This window comes from Pterocles gutturalis, unplaced genomic scaffold (assembly GCF_000699245.1).
Source record: "Pterocles gutturalis isolate BGI_N339 unplaced genomic scaffold, ASM69924v1 scaffold42121, whole genome shotgun sequence".
Lineage (NCBI taxonomy): Eukaryota > Metazoa > Chordata > Aves > Pterocliformes > Pteroclidae > Pterocles > Pterocles gutturalis.
The window spans coordinates 1-11,750 of record NW_010101943.1 but is presented as its reverse complement, the minus strand read 5'-3'; the positions used below and the strand labels follow the sequence as shown (position 1 = coordinate 11,750).

At 37.8% G+C, this 11,750-nt stretch overlaps 1 protein-coding gene across 1 annotated transcript; it reads right to left on the bottom strand.

The window, feature by feature from the left end:
- Positions 1-994: 994 nt before the first annotated feature.
- LOC104470106 (CAP-Gly domain-containing linker protein 4-like) lies at positions 995-11,246 on the bottom strand (the record flags this gene model as incomplete). Its single annotated transcript, XM_010084922.1, has 8 exons — positions 995-1,316; positions 1,971-2,043; positions 2,749-2,813; positions 3,605-3,728; positions 5,894-6,025; positions 6,453-6,593; positions 9,936-10,019; positions 11,189-11,246. Coding segments are annotated over 8 exons (999 nt in total), but the record flags the coding sequence as incomplete, so codon positions are not given.
- Positions 11,247-11,750: the final 504 nt, after the last annotated feature.

The following is an 11,750-nucleotide window of genomic DNA, read 5'->3' as shown; positions in this document are numbered from 1 at the left end:
TTTATACAGACTCAATATTGATGATGAGGCTATTATGTATAGTTCCACTCTGGGTTTATTTGCATTTAAAAACTGTGATACTCATAGCCTGCAGGACACACAAAAAAAAAGTCTTTAAAAATGAGGGAGAGCTCTCCCGTAGAGTGCAAAGCGCATTATTTTAAAGAGTGCTTCTTATATGTAGCTCTTTCTACAAATGCATACAACAAAAAGTGCTTTTTTTTTTTACTGTACAGGCTGCCATGCAGCATATTTGTGCTTTTTAAAGGCTTTTTCATTTAATTGCTGCAGTTCACTAGCATAACCACAAATATTATCAGCCCTTCTGTGTTCTGGAGAGGAGAAGGGGGGGGAGCAAGAAGAGGAGGGATCTGAACAATAAAACTTAAAACCACAACTGTCTGAAAAAAGGGTTTGGGGTTTTGGTTTGTTTGTTTTATTTGGGGTTTTTTGGATTTGGTTTTTGTTTGGGTTTTTTTTTGCTTGCTTATTGCTAGCAGCTGGTATTGGAATTGACAAAGTGGCTGGTAACCAGACTAATGTCACTCATTAACCACCCTCTCTGTCAAAAACAGGCAATCCACAAGGCATTCTCAGTTCATTACTATGTGGAGGAAAACTGTTTAAATACTGAATGAGTCACAAAGCAACTTTAGAGAACGTTGGGAGATACTGTGTTCTCTAGCTGGAAGAGTATTCAAATAAACAGCATCTCAAATCCACGATGCTTTTGCAATAACCTTCCCAGGCAAGGGCTGGTTCAGCAAGAGAAACAGAGTAGTGGTTTTGCTTTGTAATGCAACATAACTTTTTAAATCTATATGTATTTTTAATATATAGTAAAATATATTATATATGCACATACATACATATATACTTATATATCTGTAAAATGAAAATGCAGATTTAATAATTTAAAAATAAGTTTCCATTCAAGATGGGGTCTTGTGTGCTTGAAATACTTATTTTTTCTATTGTAAGAGCACATTTTGGCTCAGCAAATATCATCTACAAGTTTTGCCCCGTTAATCCCACGGTAGGTTACTCTGCTAGGTCGAACTAAGACCCCGTGGTTCAGCTTACAGGTGAAATAGCGCTTTTCCCCTACAGAGCCATCGTTCTTTCCCTTGGCACTTCTGAGTTCAAGTCCGAGCCATATCCCTGGTGCAAAGTCTGTAGGACCAATGTACCTGATTGTCCCCATTTCATTACAGCTGGTCAGAAGAACCTGAGAGCCTTCATGCAACTTCACTGGTCCCTCAGTGCTGCTTGTAGTGGTATTACTCCAGCTGCGCCGTAACACAGAGCTCTTAGATCTAGTTAGAAAAAAAAAGGCAAAACCTCTAGTCTTTTTTCTGTATAACAGCCGAGGCAAGCCTGTAATTCACTGAAGTGCATGGGGAGAAAGAAAAAAAAAACCCAACACACCTCCAATCTGTTTTTAAAAAATTTGCTTTTGATCTCATGTCACTAGCAAAACATGTAATAACATTAACAAGCTAGTACACACGGCAGCCTGAAAATCATCTTCCTTTCACCTGATGCAGGGGTCTGCAATATTTGCCACAGGTGGTAGGATTGGTAAATTAACCAATACAAAGCATTTTATTTGGGACTTGAAAAAGTTTGGCCAAAACAACTTTTAATGTTGCAAGTGTCAGTCAGGATCACCAGGACAAACTGAAGTCCTTTAACAAGACCCTCTGAACTTCACCCAGCTGGGTTAAAATACAAGACTTTGGAGAATATGCAGTGATGAGCAACTGGAAAACTATTTTAATGCCAACCTGCATCCAAGGACTGCACCATAGATACCCACGGAAAAATAGTCTACTACTGGTCCATTTTGGAAGAAAAAAATGAACCTGTAAAGGTCTAGATATTACACATGCATAAAGATTTTCTTTTGAAGAAGAAACAGTAAAACTAACAGCCAGCTCACCCAGACACTTTAAACTCAAGACACTCACCTAACAAAGGAGTTTCTTCTGTTTATCTCCTTTTGTGAAGATGCAGAAGTGGTGCTTAGACTGCGTCTAAAACCTAAGAGGAAAGGTTAAGAAGCTGTGTAAGACTTCATTAAAAAAACCAAAAACAAACCCACACAAAAAAACCCCCAAACAAACAGAACACTTTATGAACTCCTATTAGTTGTGCTTTTTTTTTTTTTCCATCCTGTTTCCACCACATTTGCTATACATTCTTCCCTCTAGTTTGGAAATTAAGTGATGAAACTTCTCATAAAAGTAAGTATCCATAACACATTCAAGTTTGTAGAGGCCAGAAATGAAACTAAACAAGGGTAATTTGAAGCAGGTTTTTCACAAAAAGCCTAAGTAAGGAAAAAGAAAAGTTCTTCATGTATCTCACAGAAGTTTTATTAATATCATATGGACCCCTCCCCTACACTGAACCCTTCATCAATCTCAGTTTAGACTAAGGAGCAGGTTCAATTTATGGTTAACGCTGATTAGAATGCAATATAGTAATAAGGAAAGAGTATCAACAATCTTAACGCTGACTTTATTACTCTGTCAGTACAGGGTTAATAACAACATGGTATTCCACAGTTCCTTCTGCAGGCTATGTCTTTAGGAAGGGACCAGCCAGACTACTGTCTGGCATTTGGGTTATTGAAAATCCACTGTGCTTTCAGAGAAGTTGGCTTTGTGCAGTTAGGTTCTGGTTGTACAATGGTAGCCTGCGGCAGGCTACCTAAGCCAAATCCCAACTGTCTTATGCTCCTACCTGGAAAAGTGTGATTTATTTTACTCAATGAAGTCTCTGTGAGAGAATCCAGAGAACCTGTTAGTCTGAAAAGCAATAACACAACAAAGAAGTCATTTCAACTCAACTCTGAACACACCTACTGGTGGAGCTCTTGTCAAACATTCATCAATTCAGTTCTGATTCTTTCCCTTCCCTGTCCACCCTCAGGAGACACTAACATTTCTGTTGTAATCAGGCTGGTATGTAAGAGGTGCCTGGGGCAAACTAGTTTATTCAAGTTGCTTGTCTTTTACTCAGCAAGAGAGCATGTATCATTTTGAGGCAAGTTCTTTACCAAATTGCCGGCGCTAGGATATTCAGGGAAATAAACGCAAGAACATGTCTGGCAGAGTAACTGGATACAAATACAGGAGGGAAGAGCACAGTGCTCCTCAGATGTTCTTCCTGAAACCTAACAAAGAGACTAGAAAGTGGTGGACGCTTTTGTTCCTCTGTGCAGTTAGCTGGAATGAGAATAGTATTTCCAGTCATGTCCAGGGGCTACTTCCTTTTATAGCCGAATTTTGCTCAGTGCATCAGGATTAGGTCATGAAAGTAAGGTTTAATGAACACAGACGGCATCAGAAACAGAGGCCCTGGCATGAAAATACAAAGTGGCTGCAAGAGAAAACAGGGGAAGCTGCATTTCCAATTTATACTCTGCTTTCAGAAAAGCTGATCTAAAACCCACCAGGTATTTAATGGAGGTTATAAACTTCTGTTAGTAGAAGAAAACATTTATTTCTTCTATATCTGGTACAAAACTTTGTTTCCCACTGGAAATGTATTAAGAAAGCATTTGGCAACACAAGCATTAAAACATCTCAGTGCATACCTCTGGACACGAGACGGTGGTGCAAATATACCATATCTGGGAAGACAACTGAAGTACTGAATGCCTCCCACGGAACCATCATTCTTCCCGTGAGGCTTGTCCAATTCAATTCCACACCAGAATCCTATGTTTCAAAACAGTAAAATCATGGTATTTCGAACAAAACACCACAGGCTTTTCTTCATCTGGACAGTTGGCATTCATGCACATCAAGGAAAACAGTTTCTAGTTAAAAACTGTCTAGATAGTTATTTTATTACACATATTTATAATCGATGTAACTGTGCAAAAATTTATATCAGAATAAATCTAATTATGTCAGTGATTTTATATGCTGTCAAGAAAATTATTGACATTTTAATTAATATAGAAAAGGTAAAACCCTTGAGAGATCAATATATACACACTCTAAAGCCGAACAGAGTGTTATTGAATATGACAGTGGCTACTTGACAAAAAAGAGACAAGAAAGAAGAGCAGTGGTGGTTCAAGTTTCCTTCTTCAGTCCCCTGACCACACGGTTTATGCCTCATCCGAGATCACCAACAGTGAAATTAAAGGTTTGATATTAATTCATTCCCTCTCGCTATCTAGCGAGTTATAATTAATACAAATTGCAAGGCTGGTTGTATGATATTGAGAGAAGGGTGGAAGAATCAGAACTGGCCAGCAATTCATCTCATACAGAACACTGAATAGGCATCAAGATGTTAATAAGCTTGATCATTCATAACCTGTGATAAATGTGAGCTAATTATGTAAAGGTGCTAAATTTCATACTCCATTAGCAGTCCTTATGCTATCCATCCCCAAAAGATTCAAAATTTAATTCAAGTCACTTGGTACTAAGGCACTGGATAAAATGGTAATTCTCATTATCAGCTCAAGAAACACAGGAATGACAGCTTATGAATTAGAAGGCCTCAGTACATCAGAAGTTCTCTCCTTCCTGTTTTAAATAAAGCTCTCCATTGCAACAAAAGAAATAAAGTATGGGTAACTTCCAGAGCTTTTATATATATTAAAACTGAAATACTTAAAAATGCATCTGTTATGTTTTCTACAAATTACAGATTTTGCAAATGGTGAAGATTTGTGATCCTTCCATCCTCATTTCCTGCAATACTTGCATTTCTTGCAAAAAATTTCATTCCCTAATTTAGGTGGGAGAGGGAGTAGGCTTACACTGTCGAACAGCTTTCTGATTTTACACTTGTTACAGTGTACCTGGAAAAAACAGTCCTTTTCTCATTTTTTTACTTTGTAAGCTACAACATGAAGGTAAGAGTGATCACACGAAAGCACAGAATCAGTTAATCACAGTATCTTAAGCAAGGACTGCCTACAGTGCAACTGGGGAAAGGGGCGAGAATGATAAAGTAGGCAGCTTGTACCACAGTCTCGCATCCTGTCATTCTAACATTTTTAAATGTTGATGCCACCACGTGTCAAGACAGAGTATTGCTGCTTATGTATCAATCAATGGACTTCATTTAAACTAGGTACTTATACACCAATACCTACCAACTGTTTTTGCATTACACTTACAATAAGATTACAGATAGGAATATAAAGAACACAGAATTTGGTTACAAAGAATAAGTATTAGAAAATAGTTTCCGTAATTCAGAACGACTCACTTCTGTTTTGAGAACACCTGGCTTCACTGCAATGTGTTCTTTAGCAAAGGGAAGGGAGGTAGGAGCTGAAAGGGAGAAGGATAAGAATATGGTGGTAGAGGTTGGGGCTTTTTGAGATGCTTGTAACTTTTCATCTGTCCTGTGACCTAAAGGTTTGTTTAGTTAAGATTTACATATTCATAATTACCCTCTTAAAGATACCAAGAAGAATGAGACAGGTGTATGAAACAATAATTGTACCAGTATTGCAAGAGATGAGCTGTGTCAAAAAGGCTTACTACAAAAAGTAAGGAGTAAAGGCATGTGATCTCAATAAACTACACACCACTCTGGAAACTAAGTGGAGGATTTTCAGAAAGCTTTGTAGCAATACCTACAATTCCAACATTAAAATATTTCGCCTAATTAAGCCATCTTAGTGAAAAAGTAAAAGTCATATTTTAAGCCGTTATTTTCTCTTGGCAGTTGCATTAGAGTAAAATATATTCAATGAAACATAGGAGAGAGAAAGAACTTTGAAATAAACCTGTAAATTTACAATTTTTTTGGAGGGAGCGAGAAAAAAGATGAGTTGTCTTAATGTTCACGCCCTCACATGCAAGCTATGCTGTACTGATTCTACAACACACACAGAGATAATTGCACATACCTGGTGCAAATTTTGTTGTCCCACAAAATCGAACAGTACCTGTTCTCTGTCCTACCACCAGTACTCTCTCTCCAACCTGAATTTCTCCTTCGTCAAAAGGATTTTTCCTCGTAGCTGGAGAACTATACAACCCTGTTCAATAGAACAAGATCTGAAATTAGCAACATTATATCTTTAAAATTTAAGAAAAAAATAGTGAGCGAACTGATTAGTAAACAGAGGATCTATCTTTAACATAGCATACACACATGGCTACACACTGCAAAGGTGTCTTGGACAAAAGAATTGCTTTGCTTCAGCATGAAAACTGCGGAGTAGAGCCTTTTCTCTGCCCTTGAAAGGTACAGTGGACTAACTATAAGAATGCTCTCCTCTTGAAGATATTCTAAAAGAAACTTTTTTTAAAGTTGCCAAACTTAAGTTTATGGTTAAACTGCATCCCAAATGTCTTTCTTGAACTATCTCAGATTCTGAAACAGCACAAGTATTTCTACAAAAGTATTCAATGCAGCAGTAAACTCCCACCTACGAAAACACACCTCAGTAAAACAGACCATACCAGCACTTATTTTAGATGGGGCAGAAGACACTCGAGTCACTGCCTTTTTATTGCTGCTAGTTGAGTTCCGCTTCTTGAAGTAATTCTGTCTGCCTTCCAAGGAGGCAGAAGAAGAGGAAGAGCTGCTGTACCCGGGAAAACCTAAAAGACAAAAATGGAAATTGTCCTTCAGAGATCATATTCAGAAAAGGACAGATTAAGCAGAAGGGAAAGCTTCTATAAGAAGATAGTTATCTGTTCTTCACAGGGGGCAGAAGTAAAGAGCCAAAATTTGAGGTTGTTAAGCCGCATTTATGCAAACACCTGTCAGGAATGACATGGGTACCTCTGACCCTGCTATGGGAATTAGGTGATACCTGAGTGCTGGAATAGGTTTCCAAAGCCCCGACTTTGTTACTCTGTGAAAGTTCTTCTAAACAGTCCCAAGCATATTTATCAAAATGTGGGAGCCTCAGTAGTAAGAGATCCTACCACCACATTTCCAGCATCCAGCATATTAAAGATTTGATGAGAAGTGGAAGGAAGGTGATATTATGTGAGTGAATTATTGTCAGGATTAAAGCCTACTATATTCCATTACATACTGTATTAATATTAAAATTCCTACTATAAAATAAGAATGGGAAATAAATCACTTTTATCTCCATTTGCAAACCCTAATGTCTAAACTGTCCAGTAAGATTTATGTTCAGCTTTCTTCCTTTCCAAGGCTCTCCCCAGTTCTTTCGTACCCCCTTTCTGCCCAAAATGAGGCAGCGTACAGCAAGATATGTCTATGCCTCAGTTTCTCAACGTGAAAAATCACAATAATATTGCTAATCAAACTTTCCAGACTTCTGAGAGGCTTAATTCGTTTTCGCAAAGCACCTTGATATCAACACAGCATTAACGTGTTCAATATAATTTAATCCTCCAATTTGGCAAAGCAGTAAAGAACTGCAGAAAGGCAAATGCAGGTCAAAGCAAAAGCTCAGGTATCTGGGGACAGAAGCCTATAAAGACTCTCGAGATACTGGCTGCGGCTATGCTATGACAAAGAAAATGCAAATTACTAAATAAATGTTGACTAAGCAGGAAAACTTCAAGTCCAAGGTTAAACACATGTGTGTGTCTGCAAACACATAGTAGACATCTATTATTTAGAACTCGGTCCAGTGACAGATCCACTGGAGGTCAGACCACCTCGCACTCCTGCACGAACACAACAAAAACTGCTGGTGCAGCAATACAGAAACTAAACTAGTCACTGAGATGCTTCATTTTGTGGGAAAGCGTAGGGCAGGAGAAAGAAAAGCAGAAGGGCCTTCAGCAGGTCCTATGATCCATTCCTCTTCCATCAGGCAAAACAACTGTTTGTTAGATCACTCCCAACTGGTGACCACTTGACCTGTTCTTAAAAACCTCCCATCAGGGAGATGTCAGGAATTAGCAATATATTTCACCACATAATTATCTGTACTGTTACAGGGGTTTTTTTCCTCCTAATATAAAACCTAAATTACCACAGTTTTAGCTCAAGATGTCTTACTCTCGTTACACATGCAGAGTGGGTTACACTGCTCTTTGTATTTGAACGCCTCCTGTTTCACCCCTTTAATCTTCTGTCTTTTTAATCACACAATCACAAATTCCAACAGTCTTTTCTCCTAAATCACGGTGTATACCTCCCGTTATTGTGGCATCTTCTCTGAATTCTCTCCAGTTGGTTCACATCTTTTTTGAAATGCAGTGTCTAAAACTAGACGCAGTCTTTTAGCTGAGGCCTTACCTGAGTCAAGTAAAGCATCCAGGTCACTTTGTGTATCTCAGACACTCCTTTTTATACGTTCCAGATGTTTCCCCTTTTGCAACAACATGACATAGATGACTCACGTTTACCTTGTAATACTCAATATCCCCATGTCCTCTTCTACAAAACTATGACCAGACATGTCGTTCCCAGGGTGCATTTATACAGTTGACTGTTTCAGCCTTGCTGCATAACTTTGCAGTTGTCCCTACTCTTCTGCATCTTTCCCCCCCCTGCTCAAGATCTTTTTTCCACTTTGTCAAGGGTTTTTTGAGGGGAAGAGTTGGGTTTTTTTTTTCAGTATTAAGCCAGTTAGCTATCTGTCAGGCATCATCTGCATATTTCATGATCAGACTCTCTTATCTCTAGTGTCAAAATATATAAATATATTTAAAAAAAAAAAACAAAACAAATTACCAAACTCACCACAAACTCCAGGAAAACTCCAAGCTGAAACAGCCTTCCTGTTTGACAAAGAACCACTGACAGCTGCTTCCTAAGTTGGATGTTGGATCTTCCTAAAGGTTCTGCACCTGCCTTATGGCAGTATAAACCCCTAGATCCCAAAACAAGGCTTCACTCCGCATCCACTCCACATTTACAGCCTACAAAGCCTTTGGAGTCCTATGAATGGTGGATATCATACTGTACCCATCAAACTCAGACACTGTACTGCCAGTTAACTTCACTATGTGACCAGAACCTGAAGAACAAGTCATTAAGTGCTCTCCATGAACAAAATCATGGAAACCTCTGTCTACAGAAGTCTTTCAGCCCATCTCTGAAAAAGTATTGTATAGAGCAGCGCTTAAATACCTTACACTAGTCTCTTCCCCAAGTCTCTTCCTTACAACTGTTCACTGACAGGATCTAAAAAGATGCTTTTCTTTGAAAAGAGTATATTCAAAGTCACATGTCAAATTACTTCAAAGAAATACTGTTTTTACCAACACTTGTATTCTGATTTTACAGACAAAACTTCAAAGGAGACCTGATTTTTACAGTTTGTTAAAGACACCTCTGAAAGTGAGGTTTCTTGATGTTTAACGTTCAGCACACAAAATATTAATGCAGCAGAAGTCGCTATTCAATTGTGAAACTAGATAATTGCAGAGAATGATTCATATGTAAAAGCAAATTTTTAAAAAGCTAGTGTTTCGCTGTTCTTATTTGAAGTTTGTTATTATGAGTCTTCCATGGTACAATGCCAAGACTGTTAAGAGCCATTAGATGGTAACACTTCATTATGCAAGCTTGAACACACAGATATAGGAGAGAATAAAAATTCCAGCAGAATGCATGCACAGTTCTTCGTCAAAATCTAAGCAGTAATGATAAAGGGCAAAAGGTGTCACTCAGAAACCTAAGAAGGTAATTCTAGAGATTCTCCTGTAAGATCATTTACTAAGTAAGAGACAGCTTTCAGCTTTATGGGCTTGTCTATATTCCTGCCCACGCATTTGCATAGAAGATGTTACCAAACCAACACAGAATGCCAGCCAAACATCCACACAAATTACTCCTAGTAAACTGAACATGCACAGCCTGCTTGGGACTTGAATACAGACAAGCAAGGCAACTTTTTTTATGCTGTAGATACAGGACTTTTAGAGAGGTAAGGCAGTAATAATACTTCCTCTGCCCTACCCAAAATTTTTCTCAAGATGTTAAAAAAATAAAAAGAACTTAGTTACCATCTTTTGCAGGTACAGTTTTTCCTCTGTTAGTAGCCATAAAGTTGGTTTCAGAAGCACTGTCTTTTTTTGCCATATGAAGGCCTATGAAAAGAATATATGCAATTAAATACATACATCGTAACAATGAACAAGTCATGTACAAAAACAATTGACAGATTTTCAGATGAGCGGATGCATGGATAAAATGGATAAAACCGCGCAGTTCCTTAGACTCCTGAGAAATGGATAAAACGAGCCTGCAGGATTGTTTTGATGGATAAGCACAGATGTTAAGCCTCTTAACACATTAAACCAGTCTACACTACCTTACCAAACAATAAACAAATTGTCTGCAAAATAGTAATGTTTAGATTGGAGCAGTTTTACTTAAATCTTTCAAATATTTACATCTATTATATACACAACATTCACTTTTATAGTACTTAAGATATACTTTTCGCTAGTATTAATTTCACAGTTTCTGCATTAAAGATTACACATAAAAGTTTTGAGAGAGATTTGAGACCAGATCTTCATTCAGTCTACAAATAACGAAGTATGCCAGTATGACTTTTAAGAGCCTAACTCTTAGAGCAGCAATGTTGTGATATGCATATGGGCTGGTATTGCCACATAAGTTACAATTTGTGAACAGTCATTTTGCATTTCTGACAGCTTCCTACCCTAACTCAATGAAGAGCAAGCTTATCTATGATTTATCCCCTCCCTGTCATGAAAGAAGAATCACCTCTTTTTTATTTAACTACATCTCTCAGCTTAATTCAGCTATAGGGACTGAACTAGTTTGCCAATGTACTGTATTTTCCACAATTTTATGGTTTAGCCCTTAAGGCATCAAATCAAAAAACTAGTGTTTGGGGCTGACAACACATTTCTCAATTTGATCACAAATCAAGTTTTTCTAAAAACCTGAAAAAGACCTATTATCATCAATCTGATGGATTATTCAAATCCAGTACAAAGAAATCAAATTTTAAAATCTCTATACAGTATTATATTTCACTTTGCAGCTTATAACCATATCTCCAAAAAGCGCATTGATTTCTCTCGGATCATTACAAACCAGCGTATTGCAGGAATGAAGTTTAAGGGAAAGAAATGTAATCTGGTGATGCACTTCAACACTGCAAAACAAAGTTCTGCCTCTGCTGCTTTATCCTCCCTCTCCAGCCAGTGAATCAGCCAGGCACGTTAATTCTAATGCACCCTTCAACGCAAGAACTTCTCAGAAACAGCAGCTTCCAGATTACTGTTAGCGGACGCAAGCTCTGACGGGCAGATGATGCGTAACTCACTCTTCATTTCTACCTAAAGCAAGTATCAAAAGTTTAAAATTTACAAAGATACAAATGCACCTTTATGATAGAAAAGGTGGTTTATGACTAAACTGTCTGGAACACACCGTCTGTGACAAAGGAAACGATCGTTTCCATTATAGTTTATTGAGTTACAAACTGTTCACAACAAACTGAATCAAATGTTGAAATATTTAACAGGAAAAGTCAGCTTGTATCTACTGCTGAGCAATACTCCTAACAAACCAATTATTCTGAGAAGCTTTTTATGCAGGATGTCCATTTATAAATAGCTTAAATCTTGTGCTAATTTGTAAATACACATAATTAGGGCTTACTTCCCCTTCAATCTATGTAGAGAAGTTACATAAATCATCCAAAATGCATCTCCTTTACCAGCCTGGCACGTTGTTTCTATACCCTGCATATTACTGGTGAAGACTGGAGTGTTTTAGGGTGCTTGAGTAAATTTGATGAGAATGTATGCCTAAATTTGAATGCTTATGGGTAAGAATGA